Source organism: Scyliorhinus torazame, chromosome 14 (assembly GCF_047496885.1).
Source record: "Scyliorhinus torazame isolate Kashiwa2021f chromosome 14, sScyTor2.1, whole genome shotgun sequence".
NCBI classification, from domain to species: Eukaryota; Metazoa; Chordata; class Chondrichthyes; order Carcharhiniformes; family Scyliorhinidae; genus Scyliorhinus; species Scyliorhinus torazame.
In genome coordinates this window covers 208,612,943-208,638,925 of record NC_092720.1, presented here as the reverse complement: position 1 = coordinate 208,638,925, position 25,983 = coordinate 208,612,943, and the positions used below count along the sequence as shown (strand labels likewise).

The following is a 25,983-nucleotide window of genomic DNA, read 5'->3' as shown; positions in this document are numbered from 1 at the left end:
GAGATGGGAAATTTGGTAATGGGGGGGGACTTTAACACGGTGCTGGACTCAGGGCTGGAACGGTCCAGACCTAGGACCTGGAGGAGGCCGGCAGCGGCCAAGGTGCTTAAGGGGTTTATGGAGCAGATGGGAGGAGTAGATCCCTGGAGATTTGCTAGACCGAGGAGTAAAGAGTTTTCCTTCTTCTCCCACGTCCATAAAGTGTACTCCCGGATAGACTTCTTTATCCTAGGAAGGGCGCTGATCCCGAAAGTGGTAGGAACAGAATATTCGGCTATAGCCGTTTCAGATCACGCCCCACATTGCGTGGATCTGGATCTAGGAGAGGAGAAGGAGCAGCGCCCACTTTGGAGATTAGACATGGGACTGTTGGCGGACGAGGGGGTATGTGGAAGGGTGAGGGGATGTATTGAAAGATACCTAAAGGTCAATGATGATGGAGCGGTCCAGGTGGGAGTAGTATGGGCGGCGCTGAAGGCGGTGGTTAGGGGGGAGCTGATTTCCATAAGAGCCCACAGAGGGAAACAAGAGGGTAAAGAAAGGGAGAGACTGATTGGGGAGACTCTGAGGGTGGATAGGCAATATGCGGAGGCCCCGGATGAAGGGCTATACAGGGAAAGACGGAGACTACAGACGGTGTTTGACCTGCTGACCACGGGTAAGGTGGAGACGCAGTGGAGGAAGGCACAGGGAATACAATACGAATATGGGGAAAAGGCGAGCCAATTGCTGGCACAACAACTTAGGAAGAGGGGGGCGGCGAGAGAGATCGGAGGAGTTAGGGACGGGGAGGGAAGGATGGAGCAGAGAGCGGGGAGGGTGAACGGGGTGTTTAAGTCATTTTATGAGAGGCTGTATAAGTCCCAACCCCCGGAGGGGAAAGAGGGAATGATACACTTCCTGGACCAGCTGGAGTTCCCGAGGGTTGAGGAGCAGGAGGTGGCAGGTTTGGGAGCGCAGATTGAGGTGGAGGAGGTGATTGAAGGAATTGGGAACATGCAGGCAGGAAAGGCCCCGGGACCAGATGGGTTCCCGGTGGAATTTTACACAAAATATGTGGACCTACTGGCCCCACTCCTGACGAGAACCTTCAATGAGGCTAAGGAAAGGGGGACACTACCCCCGACAATGTCGGAGGCGACGATATCATTGATCCTGAAACAAGACAAAGACCTGCTGCAGTGCGGGTCATACAGGCCCATCTCCCTCCTAAATGTAGATGCCAAGTTACTGGCCAAAGTGATGGCGACAAGGATAGAGGCCTGTGTCCCAGGGGTGGTACATGACGACCAGACAGGGTTTGTTAAAGGGAGGCAAATGAATGCCAATATACAAAAGTTGCTGGGGGTGATGATGATGCCCCCACCGGAGGGGGAGGCGGAGATAGTGGTGGCGATGGATGCAGAGAAGGCATTTGATAGAGTGGAGTGGGACTACCTGTGGGAGGTACTGAGATTTGGATTTGGAGAGAGGGGTTCATCAGATGGGTTCAGCTCCTGTACGGGGCCCCGTTGGCAAGCGTGGTTACAAACAGGCAATGATCCGACTATTTCCGATTACATAGGGGCACAAGACAGGGGTGCCCCCTGAAGGGGCGGCATGGAAAAGGCTGGAGATGGCGTCCTGTAAGCAACAAGTTTAAAAGCACTGGCGACGGCGCCGTTACCGTTCCCCCCGAAAAAATACACCACAAACCCAGACTTTGAAGATTTGGGGGCAGTGGAGACGACATAGGGAGTGACGGGTGCCTCGGTGTGGTCCCCGATAAGGAACAATCACAGGTTCGTCCCGGGGAGGATAGATGGGGGTTCCAATCTTGGCAGCGAGCAGGAATTGGGAAGTTGAAGGACTTGTTCTTGGACGGGACGTTCGCGAGTTTGGGAGCATTGGTAGAAAAATATGGGTTGCCACCTGGGAATGCCTTCTGATATATGCAAGTGAGGGCATTTGCGAGACAACAGGTGAGGGAATTTCCGCAGCTCCCGGCGCAAGGGATCCAGGACAGAGTGATTTCGGGGCATGGGTCGGTGAAGGTAAAGTGTCCGATATATACAGGGAAATGAGAGACGAGGAGGAGACGATGGTAGAGGAGCTGAAGGGTAAATGGGAGGAGGAGCTGGGGGAAGAGATTGAGGAGGGGCTGTGGGCAGATGCCCTAAGTGGGGTAAATTCCTCCTCCTTGTGTACCAGGCATAGCCTGATCCAATTCAAGGTTCTACACAGGGCGCATATGACGGGAGCAAGGCTGAGTAGATTATTTGGAGTGGAGGATAGGTGCGGGAGGTACGCGGGAAGCCCGGCGAACCACACCCACATGTTTTGGTCATGTCCGGTATTGCATGGGTTCTGGGTGGGTGTGGCAAGGGTGATCTCAAAGGTGGTGGGGGTCCGGGTCGAACCGAGCGGGGGGTTAGCTATATTTGGGGTTGCAGAAGAGCCGGGAGTGCGGGAGGCGAGAGAGGCCGATATTTCGGCCTTTGCGTCCCTAGTAGCCCGGCGAAGGATTCTACTTATGTGGAAAGTAGCTAAACCCCCGGGCGTGGAGGCCTGGATAAACAACATGGCAGGGATTATAAAACTGGAGCGGATAAAGTCTGCACTAAGAGGTTCGGCTCAGGGGTTCACCAGGCGGTGGCAACCGTTCCTTGACTATCTCGCAGAGCGATAAGGGAAAACAGGAAAGACAGCAGCAGCAACCCAGGGGGGAGAGGTGGGGGGGGGGGGGGGGGGGGGTGGAGGGTGTATTCGGTGTTTGGTTTTTTTTTTCTTCTTTTCTTTCTTTCCATGCTAGTTGTTTATATTTATTTTTTCAGTATTATCATTTCTCTTTTCTTGTTCTTTTTCTGCACTTGTTGTTAATTTAATATATTGTTTAAATAACGGTCAATGTATATTTTGTTACAAAGTTGTAAAAATGGAAAATTCTTTTTGATCGAAAATCTTGAAGAAAATATATATTTTTAAAAACATACTCCCCCTCCCCCCCCTTCCCGGGATGTGGTGTGTTATACATCCTTCCCCCCCCCCCCCCTCCCCCGGGATGTGGTGTGTTATACATCCTCCCCCCTCCCGGGATGTGTTGTCTTATACATCCACCCCTCCGGGATGTGGTGTGTTCTACATCCCCCCCCCCCCCGGGATGTGGTGTGTTATACATCCCCCCCCGGGATGTGGTGTGTTATACATCCTCCTCGCCCCGGGATGTGGTGTCTTATACATCCCCCCCCCGGGATGTGGTGTCTTATACATCCCCCCCCCCGGGATGTGGTGTCTTATACATCCCCCCCCCCGGGATGTGGTGTGTTATACATCCTCTCCCCCCCGGGATGTGGTGTGTTATACATCCCCCCCCGGGATGTGGTGTGTTATACTTCCCCCCCCCTCCCCCGGGATGTGGTGTGTTATACTTCCCCCCCCTCCCCCGGGATGTGGTGTGTTATACATGGGAATGATGCTAAGTTAATGGATTGAGTAAATTAAGCTAAATAACATAAATAACAATGTCCAAATAGGCCTGATTTTCCACAGATTCAACAACGACTGGGCTGTCCAGTGAAGACAAGGTGACCCTGGCTTCCCCTGATAACAAAGCTGGAGGGAGGGTGGGGATTGCTCCCTTACCATCCACCTCAAGGTCATTCTGACCTGCCGTTTGCTGGTCCAAATCCAATCCTGCCTCACAGGGAAAGATGCAGATTCTTCAGGCAAAATTCATTTCAGAATCCTCCAGATTTACACAGTAAACGGAGCCGTTAGGAGACCAAAATCATTCACAGAACTTACTACCCAACTCCCACTAATGTCACCAAACCCTCTGCAGTTATGTAGCAGCTGCAGGTATCCAGTGTTCCCACACTGAACACAAGAAGAAGCCTCATTGTCTCCACAAACTGGAGACATTTGATTCAGATGGGGAGTCAATACAATCTTGATCCTCCAGTAGATCGTGGTGCCCCATCCAGAGGAACAGTCTGTAGAATAGTTGAATCACTAGTCTGAAAGTGACCTCCGGAAACTCCATCGAAATGATGTGAGGAGATCATTTTCTCTGTGTCCTGCCCAATGAACTTTATCAATAATCTTTATTATTGTCACAAGTCGGCTTCCATTAACAATGCAATGAAGTTATTGTGTAAATCCCCTCCCCACACTCCGGCACCTTTTCCGGTACACAGAGAGAGAATTCGGAATATCGCATTCACCTAACAGTACGTCTTTTGGGATTTGTGGGAGGTAATCTGAGGATCCGAAGGAAACCCACGCAGACACAGGGAGAACGTGCAGACTCGGCACAGACAGTGACCTAAGCCGGGAATCAAACCTGGGACCCGGGCTCTGTGAAGCAACAGTGTTAACCACTGTGGAACAGTGCCGCCCCAAACAACATCATCAAAACAGAAACCTTCATCATTTTCACAATGCTGTTTCTGGGATCTTGTTGTTCACAAATTTGTTTTCTCATTTCCTACATTACAACAGTGACTGTTCCTCAACAATATTCCACTGGTTCGGAAGCATTTTGGGTCACACTGCGGGAATGAGGGCAGTTTTTAAGTTCAAGGTCCATTATTTCCCAATTTTGTAATGATTTCTCTGTGACCAGGAGATGAGATTTTTCTTGCCGCTATTCGCCGCTCTTTTCCCTCTCTCACCCCTGCTGTATATTCATGTCACCCCCACTCCCCTCACAGGAGTCAGAGGAGGATTTCCTGTCTCCTGTCCCCTCCTCAGGAACCACAGAACATCTTCCCACACTGCAAACCCATGGGAAGCTTAAGGGGGAGGAGGAGCAGCCCCAAGTAGTGGTCCACATCGGTACAAATGACATAGGTAGGAAAAGGGATAGGGATGTAAGGCAGGAATTCAGGGAGCTAGGGTGGAAACTTAGATCTAGGACAAACAGAGTTATTATCTCTGGGTTGTGACCCGTGCCACGTGATAGCGAGCCGAGGAATAGGGAGAGTGAGGAGTTGAACACGTGGCTACAGGGATGGTGTAGGAGGGATGGTTTCAGATTTGTGGATAATTGGGGATATTCTGGGGTCGGTGGGACCTCTACAAACAGGATGGTCTACACCGGGACCAGAGGGGTACCAATATCCTGGAGGGGAAATTTGCGAATGCCCTTCGGGAGGGTTTAAACTAGTTCAGCAGGGGCTTGGGAACCTGAATTGTAGCTCCAGTATACAGGCGGTTGAGAGTACTGAGGTCATGAGTAAGGTTTCAAAGTTGCAAGAGTGTACCAGCAGGCAGGAAGGTGGTTTAAAGTGTGTCTTCTTCAATGCCAGGAGCATCCGGAATAAGGTGGGTGAACTTGCGGCATGGGTTGGTACCTGGGACTTCGATGTTGTGGCCATTTCAGAGACATGGATAGAGCAGGGACAGGAATGGTTGTTGCAGGTGCCGTGCCTTAGATATTTCAGTAAACGCAGGGAAGGTGGTAAAAGAGGGGGAGGGGTGGCATTGTTAGTCAAGGACAGTATTACGGTGGCAGAAAGGATGATTGATGAGGACTCATCTACTGAGGTACTATGGGCTGAGGTTAGAAACAGGAAAGGAGAGGTCACCCTGTTAGGGGTTTTTTATAGGCCTCGAAAAGTTCCAGAGATGTAGAGGAAAGTTTTTCAAAGATGAATCTGGAATAGGAGCGAAAGCAACAGGGTAGTTGTTATGGGGGACTTTAACTTTCCAAATATTGACTGGAAACGCTATAGTTTGAGTACTTTAGATGGGTCCGTCTTTGTCCAATGTGTGCAAGAGGGTTTCCTGACACAGTATGTAGATAGGCCAACGAGAGGTGAGGCCATATTGGATTTGGTACTGGGTAATGAACCAGGACAGGTGTTAGATTTGGAGGTAGGTGAGCACTTCGGTGATAGTGACCACAATTTGATTACCTTTACTTTAGTGATGGAAAGGGATAGGTATATACCGCAGGGCAAGAGTTATATCTGGGGGAAAGGCAATTATGATGCGATGAGGCAAGACTTAGGCTGCATCGGATGGAGAGGAAAACTGCAGGGGATAGGCACAATGGAAATGTGAAGCTTGTTCAAGGAACAGCTACTGTGTGTCCTTGATAAGTATGTACCTGTCAGGCAGGGAGGAAGTGGTCGAGCAAGGGAACCGTGGTTCCCTTGTCAAGAGGAAGAAGGAGGCTTATGTAAAGATGAGACATGAAGGTTCAGTTAGGGCGCTCGAGAGTTACAAGTTAGCTAGGAAGGACCTAAAGAGAGAGCTAAGAAGAGCCAGGAGGGGACATGAGAAGTCTTTGGAAGGTAGGATCAAGGATAACCCTAAAGCTTTCTATAGATATGTCAGGAATAAACGAATGACTAGGGTAAGAGTAGGGCCAGTCAAGGACAGTAGTGGGAAGTTGTACTTGGAGTCCGAGGAGATAGGAGAGGTGCGAAATGAATATTTTTCATCAATATTCACACAGGAAAAAGACAATTTTGTCGAGGAGAATACTGAGATTCACGCTACTAGACTAGAAGGGCTTGAGGTTCATAAGGAGGAGGTGTTAGCAATTCTGGAAATTGTGAAAATAGATAAGTCCCCTGGGCCGGATGGGATTTATCCTAGGATTCTCTTGGAAGCTAGGGAGGAGATTGCTGAGCCTTTGGCTTTGATCTTTAAGTCATCTTTGTCTACAGGAATAGTGCAAGAAGACTGGAGTATAGCAAATGTTGTCCCCTTGTTCAAGAAGGGGAGTAGAGACAATGCCGGTAACTATAGACCAGTGAGCCTCACCTCTGTTGTGGGCAAAAAAATCTTGGAAAGGTTTATAAGAGATAGGGTGTATAATCATCTGGAAAGGAATAAATTGATTAGAGATAGTCAACACGGTTTTATGAAGGATAGGTCATGCCTCACAAACCTTATTGAGTTCTTTGAGAAGGTGACCAAACAGGTGGATGAGGGTAAAGCAGTTGATGTGGTGTATTTGGATTTCAGTAAAGCGTTTGATAAGGTTCCCCACGGTAGGCTACTGCCAAAAATACGGAGGCATGGGATTCAGAGTGATTTAGCAGTTTGGATCAGAAATTGGCTAGCTGGAAGAAGACAAAGGGTGGTGGTTGATGGGAAATATTCAGACTGGAGTCCAGTTACTAGTGGTGTACCACAAGGATCTGCCTTGGGGCCACTGCTGTTTGTCATTTTTTTAAATGACCTGGAGGAGGGCGTAGAAGGATGGGTGAGTAAATTTGCAGATGACACGAAAGCCGGTGGAGTTGTGGACAGTGCGGACGGATGTTGCAAGTCACAGAGGGACATAGATAAGCTGCAGCGCTGGGCTGAGAGGTGGCAAATGGAGTTTAATGCAGAAAAGTGTGAGGTGATTCATTTTGGAAGGAATAACAGGAAGACAGAGTACTGGGCTAATGGTAAGATTCTTGGCAGTGTGGATGAGCAGAGAGATCTCGGTGTCCATGTACATAGATCCCTGAAAGTTGCCACCCAGGTTGAGAGGGTTGTTAAGAAAGCGTACTGTGTGTTAGCTTTTATTGGTAGAGGGATTGAGTTTAGGAGCCATGAGGTTATGTTGCAGCTGTACAAAACTCTGGTGCGGCCGCATTTGGAGTATTGCGTGCAATTCTGGTCGCCGAATTATAGGAAGGATGGAAAGGGTGCAGAGGAGATTTACCAGAATGTTGCCTGGTATAGAGGGAAGATCTTATGAGGAAAGGCTGAGGGACTCGAGGCTGTTTTCATTAGAGAGAAGAAGGTTAAGAGGTGACTTAATTGAGGCATACAAGATGATCAGAGGATTGGATAGGGTGGACAGTGAGAGCCTTCTTCCTCGTATGGTGATGTCTAGCATGAGGGGACATAGCTTTAAATTGAGGGGAGATAGATATAGGACAGATGTCAGAGGTAGGTTCTTTACTCAGAGAGTAGTAAGGGCGTGAAATGCCCTGCCTGCAACAGTAGTGGACTCGCCAACACTAAGGGCATTCAAATGGTCATTGGATAGACATATGGATGACAAGGGAATAGTGTAGATGGGCTTTAGAGTGGTTTCACAGGTCGGCGCGACATTTCGGGCCGAAGGGCCTGTACTGCGCTGTAATGTTCTATGTTCTAAACTGGACAGTGATATTGTTCTGAAGATCAGCCCTCAGAATGGACTGGGCCTCTGAGCAAATTCACAGAGTGAGCAGTGGCTTCACTGGTTCACTATCTGCTCCATCAATGGAGTCACTCAAAAAATCAACCTCACTCAATCCAAAATCCCTATTCTAGATTGAAACGTATACTGACTTTGATCTGGACTCTGTGACTGTGTTAAACCTGTGTACTTTTACATTCTCCCTTCTGTTTTGAACCTTGAACATTTCAATAATGCAGCACGGTAGCATTGTGGATAGCACAATTGCTTCACAGCTCCATGGTCCCAGGTTTGATTCCCGGCTTGGGTCACTGTCTGTGCGGAGTCTGCACAACCTCCCCGTGTGTGCGTGGGTTTCCTCCGGGTGCTCCGGTTTCCTCCCACAGTCCAAAGATGTGTGGGTTAGGTGGATTGGCCATGCTAAATCTCCCATAGTGTCCAAAATTGTGCTTAGTGTTGGGTGGGGTTACTGGGTTATGGGGATAGGGTGGAGGTATGGACCTTGGGTAGGGTGCTCTTTCCAAGAGCCGGTGCAGACTCGATGTGCCGAATGGCCTCATTCTGCACTGTAAATTCTATGAAATAAGATCACCACACTCCCTCCCTTATCCAGTGCAGACTCACAGTTTCTGCAGCCCCTCCTCTTGATGAAGGTGTCCAATTCCAACAACCAGATTATCTGCTGTTTAACACTTGCTCTCTAATGTCTCAATGTCTTCCCGATAAACAATGATAAAAAATGTTTCCCAGAATGACAGACGGGACCAGTCCAGTCTCCTCTACAAATTGGGTTTCCCATCCTGAGATTGGTGCTCGATTCCTCTGGTTATACAGATCCCTTCACTGCTTTGACACACGGTGCTGATGGCTACAGACACTCACCCAGAGGAACCCACAGAGAGTCAAATATGAGAATGGAGAGGCTCCCGGGGATTAACAACCGGTAAAGTGAATATTTAATCTGGGACCTTGGAGACCCTTTAGTCCCTTCACAACTGGATTTAAAATCAGGAAAATGAATAGAAGAGTTTTACCGGGGTTAATGGAGTTTATCATTTCTCTCCACGCTGTGTACTGTAAAGGGCCTTTGAACTTTCCGATAGACAGGGCGGCAGCAGATACGGAGAGTTTGTGAATCTCCTCACTAATCCTGTATGTTAAAAAAATGCAATCAATTTATTTTTGTTAGAAGATTTTAGAACGTATGTAAATGGTCACGTTTTCAGCATTTTTGATGATAGAGAAAATATACTTAGTGAAATATTAATCACGTTTCTATAACTGGGAAAGGGATAACTTGGAGATTCAAAGGCAGAGAATGGAGACCCCCATGTCCTGAAAAAGGTTCACAGTCTGATAACAGATTAGTTACCGGGATATCACAAATCACAGGGGAAGAGAAACATTTAGCCTGTCCACTTGCTGTTTTACAAACAAAGTTTGGAGAACAAAGACAGTCTGAAAACATCTGCAACTTAATGTTCATCCTTAATAACTGATCCCACAACCCACCGAGAATCCTGCTCTCCTCTACTGGCATCTTGAATATCTCTGATTTTAGTCACTCCCCCATTGGGAGCTGGACCTTCAGCTGCCCAGGTCCTGAGCTCTGGAATTCCCTCCCTGATCCTCTCCGTCTCTCTTTCTTCCTCAATCACACTCTCTAAAATCCACCTCCGTCGTCCGGATTAATATTTCCTGATGTGCGTATGTGTCGATTTGTGCCTTTTGACACTCCTGGGAAACTCCTTCAGACTTTATATTACATTAAAGGTGCTATATAAATACAAGTAGTTGCTGTTGTTTTTGTTAAGGACACGGAGCCAGTTTATGTTATCGAATAAAATTAGCACCCGTTCCCCCTTTAACGTCTGACTTTCTCGGGTTGCTCAGGCTCCATGCAGGGACATGGATGACCCTCTCCTTGGATACATGGACCGTGCGGCTCTCTCAGGGTCAGTCGGAAGGTCACAGACACTAACAGCCAACATCAGGCAAGTGATCTCTTCCAGCTTGGGGACCAGGTTGTATTATTTACCTGACATCTTGTCATTTATACAATATTGTAGAACAGTTATATAAAAAAGTCTAATACTGTTTGCTGAATAATCACTGAGTGCTGAATTTGGTGCTTTTTGAGTGCGATAGTGAGAGTTTGGTGACCGAGGGAGTTAGGTGAGGAGGGAGTAAGGTGCTCCTTTCATTTTGTTTCCGACATTTCCACAAAGAGTGCGAAGAGAGCCAGGAGTTTACAGGAAGTGTAGCTGACTGGGAGCAGAGTTGGAGGGCGGAGATCTAGTTAGTCCACACAGCAGCTATATTCTTTAAGGTAAGAGGGGATGGAGGCTAGGCCAGTTACATGCTCCTCCTGTAGGATGTGGGTGGTGAGGGATACCACCGGTGTCCCCACTGACTATACCTGCGGGAAGTGCACCCAACTTCAGCTCCTCAAAGACCGTGTTAGGGAACTGGAGCTGAAGCTGGATGAACTTCGGATCATCCGGGAGGCAGAGGGGGAGATTGAGAAGAGTTACAGGGAGGTAACCACACCCAAGGTACAGGACAAGAATAGCTGGGTTACAGTCAGGGGGAAAAAAACAAACAGGCAGACAGTGCAGGGATCCCTCGTGGCCGTTCCCCTTCAAAACAAGTATACCGTTTTGGATGCTGTTGGGGGGATGACCTACCGGGGGAAGGCCCTAGCGGTCAGGTCTCTGGCACGGAGTCTGGCTCTGGGGCTCAGAAGGGAAGGGGGGAGAATAGAAAAGCAATAGTTGTAGGAGATTCAATGGTTAGGGGAATAGATAGGAGATTCTGTGGTCGCGAGCGAGACTCCCGGAAGGTATGTTGCCTCCCGGGTGCCAGGGCCAGGGATGTCTCGGATCGTGTCTTCAGGATCCTTAAGGGGGAGGGTGAGCAGCCAGAAGTCGTGGTGCACATTGGTACCAACGACATAGGTAGGAAAAGGGGTGTGGAGGTAATAAACAAGTTTAGGGAGTTAGGCTGGAAGTTGAAAGCCAGGACAGACAGAGTTGTCATCTCTGGTTTGTTGCCGGTGCCACGTGATAGCAAGGCTAGGAATAGGGAGAGAGTGCAGTTGAACACGTGGCTGCAGGAATGGTGCAGGAGGGAGGGCTTCAGGTATTTGGATAATTGGAGCGCATTCTGGGGAAGGTGGGACCTGTACAAGCAGGACGGGTTGCATCTGAACCAGAGGGGCACCAATATCCTGGGAGGGAGGTTTGCTAGTACTCTTCGGTAGGGTTTAAACTAATTTGGCAGGGGAATGGGAACCGGATTTGTAGTCCAGCAACTAAGGTAGCCGATATTCAGGACGCCAAAGCATGTAATGAGGCAGTGGGGAAGGGAACACTGACAAAGGAGAGTATTTGCAGGCACGGAGATGGGTTGAAGTGTGTATACTTCAACGCAAGAAGCATCAGGAATAAGGTGGGTGAACTTAAGGCATGGATCAGTACTTGGGACTACGATGTGGTGGCCATCACGGAAACTTGGATAGAAGAGGGGCAGAAATGGTTGTTGGAGGTCCCTGGTTATAGATGTTTCAATAAGATTAGGGAGGGTGGTAAAAGAGGTGGGGGGTGGCATTATTAATTAGAGATAGTATAACAGCTGCAGAAAGGCAGTTCGAGGAGTATCACCCTATTGAGGTAGTATGGGTTGAAGTCAGAAATAGTAAAGGAGCAGTCACCTTGTTAGGAGTTTTCTATAGGCCCCCCAATAGTAACAGAGATGTGGAGGAACAGATTGGGAAACAGATTTTGGAAAGGTGCAGAAGTCATGGGGTAGTAGTCATGGGCGACTTTAACTTCCCAAATATTGAGTGGAAACTCTTTAGATCAAATAGTTTGGATGGGGTGGTGTTTGTGCAGTGTGTCCAGGAAGCTTTTCTAACACAGTATGTAGATTGTCCGACCAGAGGAGGGGCAATATTGGATTTAGTACTGGGTAATGAACCAGGGCAAGTGATAGATTTGTTAGTGGGGGAGCATTTTGGAGATAGTGACCACAATTCTGTGACTTTCACTTTAGTAATGGAGAGGGATAGGTACGTGCAACAGGGCAAGGTTTACAATTGGGGGAAGGGTAAATACGATGTTGTCAGACAAGAATTGAAGTGCATAAGTTGGGAACATAGGCTGGCAGGGAAGGACACAAGTGAAATGTGGAACTTGTTCAAGGAACAGGTGCTACGTGTCCTTGATATGTATGTCCCTGTCAGGCAGGGAAGAGATGGTCGAGTGAGGGAACCATGGTTGACAAGAGAGGTTAGATGTCTTGTTAAGAGGAAAAAGGTGACTTATGTAAGGCTGAGGAAACAAGGTTCAGACAGGGCATTGGAGGGATACAAGATAGCCAGGAGGGAACTGAAGAAAGGGATTAGGAGAGCTAAGAGAGGGCATGAACAATCTTTGGCGGGTAGGATCAAGGAAAACCCCAAGGCCTTTTACACATATGTGAGAAATATGAGAATGACTAGAGCGAGGGTAGGTCCGATCAAGGACAGTAGCGGGAGATTGTGTATTGAGTCTGAAGAGATAGGAGAGGTCTTGAATGAGTATTTTTCTTCTGTATTTACAAATGAGAGGGGCGATATTGTTGGAGAGGACAGTGTGAAACAGATTGGTAAGCTCGAGGAAATACTTGTCAGGAAGGAAGATGTGTTGGGCATTTTGAAAAACTTGAGGATAGACAAGTCCCCCGGGCCTGACGGGATATATCCAAGGATTCTATGGGAAGCAAGAGATGAAATTGCAGAGCCGTTGGCAATGATCTTTTCGTCCTCACTGTCAACAGGGGTGGTACCAGGGGATTGGAGAGTGGCGAATGTCGTGCCCCTGTTCAAAAAAGGAACTAGGGATAACCCTGGGAATTACAGGCCAGTTAGTCTTACTTCGGTGGTAGGCAAAGTAATGGAAAGGGTACTGAAAGATAGGATTTCTGAGCATCTGGAAAGACACTGCTTGACTAGGGATAGTCAGCACGGATTTGTGAGGGGTAGGTCTTGCCTTACAAATCTTATTGAATTCTTTGAGGAGGTGACCAAGCATGTGGATGAAGGTAAAGCAGTGGATGTAATGTACATGGATTTTAGTAAGGCATTTGATAAAGTTCCCCATGGTAGGCTTATGCAGAAAGTAAGGAGGCATGGGATAGTGGGAAATTTGGCCAGTTGGATAACGAACTGGCTAACCGATAGAAGTCAGAGAGTGGTGGTGGATGGCAAATATTCAGCCTGGATCCCTGTTACCAGTGGCGTACCGCAGGGATCAGTTCTGGGTCCTCTGCTGTTTGTGATTTTCATTAATGACTTGGATGAGGGAGTTGAAGGGTGGGTCAGTAAATTTGCAGACGATACGAAGATTGGTGGAGTTGTGGATAGTAAGGAGGGCTGTTGTCGGCTGCAAAGAGACATAGATAGGATGCAGAGCTGGGCTGAGAAGTGGCAGATGGAGTTTAACCCTGAAAAGTGTGAGGTTGTCCATTTTGGAAGGACAAATATGAATGCGGAATACAGGGTTAACGGTAGATTTCTTGGCAATGTGGAGGAGCAGAGAGATCTTGGGATCTATGTTCATACATCTTTGAAAGTTGCCACTCAAGTGGATAGAGCTGTGAAGAAGGCCTATGGTGTGCTCGCGTTCATTAACAGAGGGATTGAATTTAAGAGCCGTGAGGTGATGATGCAGCTGTACAAAACTTTGGTAAGGCCACATTTGGAGTACTGTGTACAGTTCTGGTCGCCTCATTTTAGGAAGGATGTGGAAGCTCTGGAAAAGGTGCAAAGAAGATTTACCAGGATGTTGCCTGGAATGGAGAGTAGGTCTTACGAGGAAAGGTTGAGGGTGCGAGGCATTTTTTCATTAGGGCGGAGAAGGATGAGGGGCGACTTGATAAGAGGTTTATAAGATGATCAGGGGAATAGATAGAGTAGACAGTCAGAGACTTTTTCCCCGGGTGGAACACACCATTACAAGGGGACATAAATTTAAGGTGAAAGGTGGAAGATATAGGAGGGATATCAGAGGTAGGTTCTTTACCCAGAGAGTAGTGGGGGCATGGAATGCACTGCCTGTGGAAGTAGTTGAGTCGGAAACATTAGGGACCTTCAAGCAGCTATTGGATAGGTACATGGATGACGGTAAAATGATATAGTGTAGATTTATTTGTTCTTAAGGGCAGCACGGTAGCATTGTGGATAGCGCAATTGCTTCACAGCTCCATGGTCCCAGGTTCGATTCCGGCTTGGGTCATTGTCTGTGCGGAGTCTGCACGTCGGGTGGGTTAGGTGAATTGGCCAATGATAAATTGCCCTTAATGTCCAAAATGCCCTTGGTGTTGGGTGGAGGTGTTGAGTTTGGGTATGGTGCTCTTTCCAAGAGCTGGTGCAGACTCAAAGGGCCGAATGGCCTCCTTCTGCACTGTAAATTCAATGATAATCTATGATTAATCTAGGACAAAGGTTCGGCACAACATCGTGGGCCGAAGGGCCTGTTCTGTGCTGTATTTTCTATGTTCTATGTTCTATGTTTAATCACAACCATAAAGATGGCTATTATAAAATACTCGTCCGTGAACTATACACCGAGTTTTCATGGCCTGATGGACAACAACAAAGAAATAAAACCCTAAGAACACTATACTGAGTTATTTCAGTAAATAATGAAAAATCAGAACATAATTCGAAGGCTTTTTGAAAGGAAACTCTGCAGAGTTTCAGGAAAGAACATGTCCTACCTTCTCTTCCGACAAGCTTCCTCCTGAAAGAAATGAATGGGGAACAGTGAAGACGACTGTAACAGATTCCAGGAGGAGTTAGACAGGCTGGTGAAATGAGCAGACTCAGAGCAGATGAGATTTCACACGTAGGTGTGAAGTGATGGATTTTGGAAGGAAGGTTGTGGAGAGTCAAATAAACTGGAACTGAGCATCACAGTTCAAAGTTTACAGACACAGTGACTCTCACACACCGTACCAGACACACCCACACACTCACAATATGGAACTGGAACTAGATTACAATGGGAGTTCCAGGAGAAAATTAAATTTGGGCAAAACAAAGATCTAGAAAATTCATCCTCAGGAGGTGACATGTATTCCCAGGAATCTGCAGACAGTGTGGAAACCGTTAGTTCCCAACAGCAGAACAGTTCAGGAAGGGAAACAATTTCAGTTGAATTCCGCTTCTCTTATGTCAGTAAATTCTATATTTATTTCACAATTATCATCAGTTATCTGAGGTGTGCCACATCTCAAACAATGATGAATCAGACTATTTAAGGGAGATAAATCACTTGGTGGCATGGTATTCCGAAAACAACCTCTCTCTAAATGTCGGAAATGCCAAGGAACTGCGACTTCAGGAAGCGTAGCACGACTCACACTCACACTCCTGTCTGCATCAATGGCTCTGAAGTGAGATGGCCGATAGGTTAAAGTTCCTGGCGATCACCATCACCAACAGTCTGTCCTGGTCTAGTCACGTTGATGCAACAGTCAAGAAAGCCCAACAATGTCTCTACTTTCTACGGAAGCTCAAGAAATTCGGCCTGTCTGTATCGACTCTAACAAACGTCTACAGATGTGCCATAGAGAGCATCCTATCTGGCTGCATTACAGATTGGTATGGGAACTGCTCGGTCCAAGATCACAAGAAACTGTAGAGTGTGGAGAACTCAGCCCAACGCATCACACAAGCTTGCCACCCCCACATTGATTCTGTCTACACCTCCCGCTGCCTCAGGAAGGCAGACAGCATTATCAGAGACCCCTCCCACCCAGGCGTTGCCTTCTTCCAGGCCCTTACATCAGGCAAGTCTGAAGACATAGGAACAGTTCCTCCCCACAGCTACTAGACTCTTCAACGACTCCCCTCAGACTGATCTGATACCTGTAAGAACACTATTTACGATGCCCTGTGCTGCTCTTTCTCATGTATTTGCTTTGCTTGGCCCCTTATTCCACGATGTAACCAATCACTGTTCATGTACCATTTGTCAATGTACTCTGTTGATTATAATTTTTGTCTCCTATGTGCGTACTGTGTACGTTCCCTTGGGCGCAGAAAAATACTTTTCACTGTACTTTGGTACATGTGACAATAAAAATGTGACAATCAAGTTACTTTGTAATTGTGAAGTTTCACTCAACTGACCCGCAATATATTCCCTCACCTTCAAAAATATCAGCTCGTCTTTTTGCTCCATCTGTTTCTGAAACTTTGAGAGTTTCTCCTCAATAGAATTTAAATTCTCCTGAATCTCTCGAAGGTTTTTCTCCATTGGTTCTAGAATCCTCTTCTCTTCTTCCCTGAGATCTCTGAGTAAACGCTGCTCTTTCCCAATGAGAATCTGGTGCATTTTACTGAACTCGGATGTGATGTGGGTCTGCAGACTGCTCGATTGTTCCTACCAAATGAAATGTGAAACATAATCAATGTCCCGCGATAAAGGGAACAAAACTAACCGAGATCCCAGAAAATCAGCACAGGGAGACCTTACCCTAACTTCAGAAATCTTCCCTTTCTGTTTCAGTTCCGTTTCGAGAAACTCCGATTTCTTCACTGTGAGAGAATCTAAGGAAGATTTCAGCTGATCCTGAGATTGGGAGTAAAAATCACAGAATGAAAGTGTTAGACCATAAAAATGTGATAAAACTGATCGGTTTATAAAATATTTCCCCTTTACCTTGTAGATTTCAGCAGCTTCTCTAACCGGAAGGAAGCGGTGCTCTCTGTGTTCCCGCGAATCTCTACAAATCAGACAGATCAATTTCTTGTCAGTTTCACAAAACAGCTTCAGTTCTTCCTGATGTTCCTCACAGTGAAGTTTACTTTCCTTCTCTTTCCGATTCAGATTTAATTTTCGAGTTTTCTCGGCCAGATTCCCCAAGGCCCGATTTATCCTGAGGTTTCTTTCCGGAAACTCCTCTCTACATTCCGGGCAGGAGTTTATCTCCTTTTCCCAACACTGGGAGATACAGGAGCGGCAGAAGTTGTGTCCACAATCCAGTATTACCGGATCAGTGAAGAAATCAAGACAAATGGGACAAATTGTCTCCTCGGCCAAACTCTGGACCTGCTGTCTGAGAGCCATGTTCACACTCAGCACTTCCTGATTCAAACTGGTTTCGCTTTTGGGTGTTACTGCATTCCTACACATCTTCAGTTCCGCGATTTGCTGATGACCTTCGCTGCGATACTCAAGATAAATATCACAAACTGCTCTATGTGATCTCGACTTTCACACGAGTTGATTAATCCTCGCGCAGTGTGAAGAATAAACTGGGTCAAAGTCCAGAGGGGAAAAATGGAACCCTTTTGGGCTCCAGGAATGTTGACAGGGAGAGAGAGGGGGAGTGGTTGGGTGGGTGGGGGGGGGGGGGGGGGGTGGGGGCGGGGGGGAGTCGATGTTGCATTGCCCATTGCATTGCCCATGTCTCCAGCCTGAACTCGCTGCCGAATAAAAAGCCTCTGGTGAAACAAGGTGCAAGTTCCATGAACGGGATTGTGTTCAGAATTGTCGCGCTCGACCTGGGACAGGAAGTGTCACAAATGTCAAAGTGTAATTTTCATAACGGCGACAGAGAAGATCTTTAAAGGGTTTGAACCTGAGGTTTGATGTTATTTGCCAGCAAGTGAAGTCCTGCGGTTTTGCAGCGCATTCCACTAACCCCGCCCGTCTCAAAGCCCCTCCTGTCCGATTCAATATTTTAGAAGCGGAGACCTTATTGCAAAGTGCGGTAACGCATTAGCAATGTGACTACAAAGCAGGGTTATGTGTTGAGGACTGTTCTTCACAGAGAGTGGGGAGAATGGGGAACTCGCTGTCACAGGCATTGATTCAGGGAGAGAGAGTTGACACATTGACAGCGACACTCGAATTCCAAGATGACTTTGTATCGCACAGAATGAACACGAAACTTGTTTTTTTTTATCTGTTTGAGGAAATTAAGGTCATGTTTGAAAATAGAAAACAAAATCTTCAGATCCTCAAAGACTGGATCAGGAACCTTGTATCTGTGAATTCACATCTCAGACAGGGCTGCCCTCCCAGGCATTGAGAAAGTACATTCCAGCTGTGGGGGAAAGAATGTGGGGCAGACCAATGGAAAATGGGAGGGGCTGAAAACCACATCCCAAAGGGATAGATAATGAAAACACAAAGTGCTGGCAAAACCCATCTGTGGAGGGAGAAGCAGAGTTTTTTTTTGTTATGAAGCCCAGTTGTATATTTGAGAGCATATTCTCACTGTAGAATTTGATAATTTTATGTACAGACAATAATAATGGCGAGGGACAGTAAAACAAGTCTTTAAAGTCTCTCCTGGAGTCTCCATGGTGCGCACACTTCCAGAGCATCACTCGCTGAGCTTTCGTGTTATCAGTTCAAATGATCGAGTCTGGCTGACTGCTGGCGGCTCTCCCCTCAGTGCAGGCTCGCTTTTAAAGAGACACAAGGCAGATTCCAGTCTGACAGCCCCGTCACTTCATTACAGCCCCCTGTGCTCAAATCCCTCGTCAGTTTCTTTTAAAAAATATATATTTTATTAAAGTTTTTCGATCAACCAAGAATTTTCAATTTTTACAACTTGTAACAATATATACATTGATCGTTTTTAAAATAATATATTAACTAATGGCAAGTGCCATCAACAAATAATAAACAAAAAGAAATAATAACATTGAGAAAATAAATATGAGCATCTAATATATAACACCACACAAAAAAATCCCGAAGACCCAAATGCACCCTCCCCCCCCCCCCCCGCCCGGGTTGCTGCTGCTATCTTTCCTATTTTCCCTTATCGCTCTGCAAGATAGTCGAGGAATGGTTGCCACCGCCTGGTGAACCCCTGAGCCGAATCTCTTAGTGCAGACTTTATCCGCTCCAGTTTTATAAACCCTGCCATGTCGTTTATCCAGGCCTCCACGCCTGGGGGTTTAGCTTCTTTCCACATAAGTAGAATCCTTTGCCGGGCTACTAGGGACGCAAAGGCCAAAACATCGGCCTCTCTCGCCTCCTGCACTCCCGGCTCATCTGCAACCCTAAATATAGCCAACCCCCAGCTTGGTTCGACCCGGGCCCCCACCACCTTTGAAATCACCTTTGCCACACCAACCCAGAACCCGTGTAATACCGGATATGACCAAAACATGTGGGTGTGGTTCGCCGGGCTTCCCGCGCACCTCCCACACCTATCCTCTACCCCAAAAAACCTGCTCAATCTTGCTCCCGTCATATGCGCCCTGTGTAGAACCTTGAATTGGATAAGGCTGAGCCTGGCACACGAGGACGAGGAATTTACCCTACTTAGGGCATCTGCCCACAGCCCCTCCTCAATCTCTTCCCCCAGCTCCTCCTCCCATTTTCCTTTCAGCTCCTCTACCATCGTCTCCCCCTCGTCTCTCATTTCCCTGTATATATCGGACACCCTACCATCACCCACCCATGCCCCCGAAATCACTCTGTCCTGGATCCCTTGCGCCGGGAGGTGCGGAAATTCCCTCACCTGTTGCCTCACAAATGCCCTCACTTGCATGTACCGAAATGCATTCCCAGGTGGCAACCCGTATTTGTCTGTCAGTGCTCCCAGACTCGCGAACGTCCCGTCCAAGAACAAGTCCTTCAGCTTCGTAATTCCTGCTCGCTGCCAAGATTGAAATCCCCCATCTATCCTTCCCAGGACGAACCTGTGGTTGTTCCTTATCGGGGACCACACTGAGGCACCCGTCACTCCCCTATGTCGTCTCCACTGCCCCCAAGTCTTCAGAGTCGCCACCACCACTGGGTTTGTGGTGTATTTTTTCAGGGAGAACGATAACGGCACCGTCGCCAGTGCTTTTAAGCTAGTTCCCCTACAGGACGCCATCTCCAGCCTTTTCCACGCCGCTCCTTCTTCTTCCCTCATCCACTTACATATCATAGATACGTTGGTGGCCCAATAATAATCACTCAGACTTGGCAGTGCCAGTCCCCCTCTATCCCTACTGCGCTCCAGGATCCCCCTCTTTACCCTTGGGGTCTTTCCGGCCCACACAAAGCTCATGATACTTCTGTCCACCTTCTTAAAAAAGGCCTTTGTAATCAGTATGGGGAGGCACTGAAACACAAAAAGAAACCTCGGGAGGACCACCATTTTAACCGCCTGCACCCTGCCCGCCAATGACAGGGGCATCATGTCCCACCTCTTAAAGTCCTCCTCCATCTGCTCTACCAGTCGTGTCAAGTTAAGCGTCCGCAAGGTTCCCCAGTTCCTGGCCACCTGGATCCCTAAATACCGGAAATCTCTTGTTACCCTCCTCAACGGCAGATCGTCTATTCCCCTGCCCTGTTCCCCGGGGTGCATCACAAACAGTTCACTCTTCCCCATATTCAAATTGTATCCCGAAAACTCTCCAAACTCCCTGAGTGTCTGCATTATCTCAGGCATCCCCTCCACTGAGTCCGCGACATATAACAACAAATCATCCGCGTACAATGACACCCAATGTTCTTCTCCTCCTCTAAGTACCCCTCTCCACTTCCTAGAACCCCTCAGCGCTATGGCCAATGGCTCAATTGCCAACGCAAGCAGTAACGGGGACAGGGGGCACCCCTGTCTTGTGCCCCTATATAGTCGGAAGTAGTCGGATCGTTGCCTGTTTGTAGTCACACTTGCCACCGGGGCCCCGTACAGGAGCTGAACCCATCTAATGAACCCCTCTCCAAATCCAAATCTCTTCAGTACCTCCCACAGGTAGTCCCACTCCACTCTATCAAATGCCTTCTCTGCATCCACAGCCACCACTATCTCCACCTCCCCCTCCGGTGGGGGCATCATCATCACCCCCAACAACCTTTGTATATTGGTATTCAATTGCCTCCCTTTAACAAACCCTGTTTGGTCACCATGCACCACCCCAGGGACACAGTCCTCCATCCTTGCCGCCATCACTTTGGCCAATAACTTGGAATCTAAGTTCAGGAGGGAGATAGGCCTGTATCACCCGCACTGCAGCGGGTCTTTGTCTCTTTTCAGGATCAGCGATATCGTCGCCTCCGACGTCGTCGGGGGTAGTGTCCCCCTTTCCTTAGCCTCATTGAAGGTTCTTGTCAGAAGTGGGGCCAGCAGGTCCACATATTTCCTATAAAATTTCACCGGGAACCCATCTGGTCCCGGGGCCTTCCCTGCCTGCATGTTCCCGATTCCTTTTACCACCTCCTCCACCTCAATCTGCGCTCCTAGTCCTGTCATCTCCTGCTCCTCAACCTTCAGGAACTCCAACTGGTCTAGGAAATGCATCATTCCCTCTTTCCCTTCTGGGGGTTGGGCCTTATACAGCCTCTCGTAGAATACCTTAAACACCCCGTTCACCCTCTCCGCTCTCTGTTCCATCCTTCCCTCCTTGTCTCTAACCCCTCCGATCTCTCTCGCCGCCCCCCCTCTTCCTAAGTTGTTGGGCCAGCAGTCAGCTCGCCTTCTCTCCGTATTCATACTGTACTCCCTGTGCCTTCCTCCATTACGTCTCCGCCTTACCCGTGGTCAACAAGTCAAAGTCCGTGTGTAGTCTCCGTCTTTCCCTGTATAGCCCTTCGTCCGGAGCCTCCGCATATTGCCTATCCACCCTCAGAATCTCCTCCATCAGTCTCTCACTTTCTTTACCCTCTTGTTTCCCCTTATGCGCCCTTATGAAGATCAGCTCCCCTCTAACCACTGCCTTCAACACCTCCCAGACTACTGCCACCTGGACCTCTCCGTCATCATTGACCTCTAGGTATCTTTCAATACATCCCCTCACCCTTCCACATACCCCCTCGTCCGCCAACAGTCCCATGTCCAATCTCCAAAGTGGACGCTGCTCCTTTTCCTCACCTAGTTCCAGATCTACCCAATGTGGGGCATGATCTGAAATGGCTATAGCCGAATACTTCGTTCCTGCCACCTTTGGGATCAGCGCCCTTCCCAGGACAAAGAAGTCTATCCGGGAGTACACTTTATGGACGTGGGAGAAGAAGGAAAACTCTTTACTCCTCGGTCTAGTAAATCTCCAGGGATCCACTCCTCCCATCTGCTCCATAAAGCCCTTAAGCACCTTGGCCGCTGCCGGCCTCCTCCCAGTCCTAGATCTGGACCGGTCCAACCCTGGGTCCAGCACCATGTTGAAGTTCCCCCCCATTACCAACTTTCCCATCTCCAGGTCCGGGATGCGCCCCAACATACGCTTCATAAAGTTCGCATCATCCCAGTTCGGGGCATAAACGTTCACCAGCACCACCGCTTCACATTGCAACCTGCCACTCACCATCACGTACCTACACCCACTGTCCACCACTATGGTCTTCGCCTCAAACGATACCCGTTTCCCCACCAGTATTGCCACCCCTCTATTTTTTGCATCCAAGCCCGAGTGGAATACCTGTCCCACCCATCCTTTTCTTAATCTGACGTGATCCGCCAGTTTCAGGTGCGTCCCCTGAAGCATGACCACGTCTGCCTTTAGCTTCTTTAGGTGCGCAAATACCCTTGCCCTCTTAATCGGCCCATTCAACCCTCTCACGTTCCACGTGATCAACCGGGTTGGGGGGCTCTTTACCCCCCTCCCATCGTCGACTAGCCATCTCCTTTTTTAAACCAGCTCCTCACCCGGTTCCCACGCATCCGCTTGTCCCCCAGACGGCGCCCTCCCATTCCGACCATCCCATCCCGTAACAGCTCCCCCTTCCCCTTAGCAGCAGCAACCCAGTTAATCCCCCCCCCCCGCTAGATTCCCCTCTAGCTTGATTGCTCCCCCCATATTGCTTCCTGGCGTCAGCAAACTCTGGCTGACCTCGGCTTCCCCCGTTTATCCTTAGCCTCCCTGCATGTGAGGCCCCCTCCTTCCTGCGCCCCCTTTTCCCGCCACAGTTTTCATAGCGCGGGAACAAAGCCCGCACTTCCCTGGGAGAAGCAGAGTTAAGGATTCAAGTCGAATGTGACTTCTTTGTGTTTCGAAAGCCGCTTCATTTCCACGATAACGACTTTCTCCCTTTGCGAATAATTCATTGCGAATGCAGTAAGTTTCTGGGCGGTGATGGTGACACAGTGGTTAGCACTGCTGCTTCACAGCGCCTGAGACCCGGGTTCATTTCCCGTTTGGGTCACTGTCTGTGTGGAGTCTGCACCTTCTTCCTGTGTCTGCGTGGGTTTCCTCCGGGTGCACCGGTTTCCTCCCACAAGTCCCGAAAGGTGTGCTTGTTAGGCGAATTGCACATTCTGAATTCTCCCTCAGTGTACCCGAACTGGCGACGGAATATGGCGACTAGGGGCTTTTCACAGTAACATTATTGCAGTGTTAATGTAAGCCTACTTGTGACAACAAAGATTATAAAACTGCTGAGACTGTAGAGATGGTTGATAGCTTTAATTTCCTGGGGGGTCACCATCACCAACAGTCTGTCCTGGTCCACTCACGTTGATGCAACAGTCAGGAAAACCCAACAGCATCTCTACTTCCTACGGAAGCTAAAGAAATTCAGCATGTCTGCAACGACTCTCACAAACCTCGACAGATGTACCATAGAGAGCATCCTATCTGGCTCCATCACAGCTTGGTGTGGCAACTACTTGGCCCAAGATCGCAAGAACCTGCAGAGTGTGGTGAACTCAACCCAACGCATCACACACGTTTGCCATCCTCCTATTGATTCTTTATACACCTCCTGCTGCCTCAGAAAGGCAGACATTGTCAGAGACCCCTCACTCCCAGGCTTTGCCCTCTACCAGACCCTTTCACTAGGCAGAAGATACAGAGGTCTGAAGACCTGCACATCCAGACATAGGAACAGCTTCTTCCCCACAGCTACGAGACTCCTCAACAACTCCCCCTCGGACTGATCTGTTCCCTGTAAGAACACTATTCACGACGCCCTATGCTGCTCTTGTTTGGCCTTGTTCCACACTGTAACCAATCACGATTTGTTGATGCACCACTGTCAATGTACTCTGTCGATTATTCTTTTGTCTACTATGTACCGTGTACGTTCCCTTGGCCGCAGAAAAATACTTTTCACTGTACTTCGGTGCATGTGACAATAAATATCAATCAGTCGTGCATTGTTGACTTTGTCTATATATGTGTTTATGGAACCGACCTCTTCATTCACCTGAGGAAGGAGCTGTGCTCCGAAAGCTACTGATCCGAAACACACCTGTTGGACTTTCACCAAGACTTCTTACGGTGCCCATTCAAAACAGCCCGAGAAATGGGGAGTGCCTTTGTAGGTTCACGGACGGATGGGAGGGACCGAACTCCGCCTGTGTTGGATCATATTTTGATTGTTGGGCATTTTACACTGGATCTGATTAATTCCACATTCTGAAAATTGATTTCAATCAATTTAATTGTTGGATTATATTCCTTGGCTACCATTGGGGAGGATTTGTTATTACATGTCACTTAATCGGTACAATTGTGTGGGAAATGCAGACACATCAGGATCGCCATAAATGGGTAAGTTTTGACATTTGTCGCAGTATTTAGTTAGATTTAAAACGCGCCACCTCCCCGAATCAGATTGACACCAAGGCAGTGCTGTGTCTCGAGGACAATTTCAGTGCAATAATGGTGGGGAAGAAATGTGTGGATAATTGTGAAACTGAACAGGATCCTTGTCAGTCTGGGTTTCAGTGGCGGGAAGTTCAACTCTCCCCACTGATCTCGTTCCATACCGCGCACGATCAGAGACTAACGCAATCCAATAGAATTGATGGAGTCCGTGCTTGGAACCGAAAATGCCTCCTTATATTATTTTATTATTCATTTAATGAGTTCGCCGTCAACTCTTGTCTCTGTTAAACGTAGTTGTAGTCTAAGAGTTAAATAATCATGCTGTAAATATTGTTAGGATCCCTGGTTGATATTACTTCCGGACAGAATGGCCCCAGAATTGAAGCCCGGCTCAGAAGACCGGAACATTTACATTTCATTTCGAAAACGGGGAGCAAAAGAGTCGCGGGGCAAACAATTAGCTTTTAACAACAACAGAGAGCATGAAAAGTTTGATTTTAATAATACTTTGTTTAAATCAAATCGAACTTGGGTTTTCTGAGTTGCAATCGTTCTGTTTCAGGTCATTGAGCCTTTAGTGGAGGTGGAACAAGAAACACCAGCAAATAATTTGAATCCACTTTCTCAGACTGACTCTGTATTTCTTCATGTGCTTTAAGGAGAATTTTGCCTCAAACCCCATGAGTGTAAAAGACACTGAATTGTTCTGACACAATATTCTGTACAGTTTAGGGCAGTGAAAATTCCCGAAGAATCATAGAATCCCTGTGAGTTTTCCCATCGAGTCTGCACCAATCCAGTAACCCCACCTATACTTTCAGACACTCAGGGGCAATTTAACGTGTCAAATCCACCTAATCTGCACATCTTTGGACTGTGGGAGGAAACCGGAGGAAACCCAGGCAGACACTGGGAGAAAGTGCAGACTCCGCACAGACAGCCAAGGCTGGAATTGAAGCTGGGTCTTTGGCACAGTGATGCAGCAGTGTTAACCACTGTACCACGCTCTAGTGTGTGCTTTAAGATACAGGTCTTGTGAGAAAGACATTTCCCCTTCCCCACCCCCTCACAGCCTCAATGAAAAGGAAGCCCCTCTTACCTGGGCCTGTTACCGGGAGGACAATCCCTCCTTCTCCCATTGTTGGCTCCCAATCTGATCTCCCAGTAACCACTCTTGCTGGGTGGGACCGTATCAAGTCTCTTAGCCATGACTTTCACAAGTAGGTTTGCATTCACATTGAGCAGTGAAATGGGTCGATATGATCCGCATTCTGTTATTAAGTCCCCTAACATTCCAGGTGATAATCCTGGTGGGGGCGGG

At 48.0% G+C, this 25,983-nt stretch overlaps 1 protein-coding gene across 1 annotated transcript in view; it reads right to left on the bottom strand.

Annotated features, from left to right (window-relative positions):
• LOC140390422 (zinc-binding protein A33-like) overlaps nucleotides 1–17,466 on the bottom strand; it is a 41,422-nt gene extending 23,956 nt beyond the window's left edge. The window contains exons 1-5 of the mRNA XM_072475565.1: nucleotides 16,822–17,466; nucleotides 16,636–16,731; nucleotides 16,309–16,542; nucleotides 14,873–14,895; nucleotides 9,148–9,263 (exon numbers count right to left, since the gene is read on the bottom strand). Of these exons, the coding sequence (XP_072331666.1) occupies nucleotides 9,148–9,263; nucleotides 14,873–14,895; nucleotides 16,309–16,542; nucleotides 16,636–16,731; nucleotides 16,822–17,295 (943 nt within the window). The 5' untranslated portion in view covers nucleotides 17,296–17,466. The remainder of the gene's footprint in view (nucleotides 1–9,147; nucleotides 9,264–14,872; nucleotides 14,896–16,308; nucleotides 16,543–16,635; nucleotides 16,732–16,821) is intronic.
• Between the last annotated feature and the right edge of the window lie 8,517 nt (nucleotides 17,467–25,983).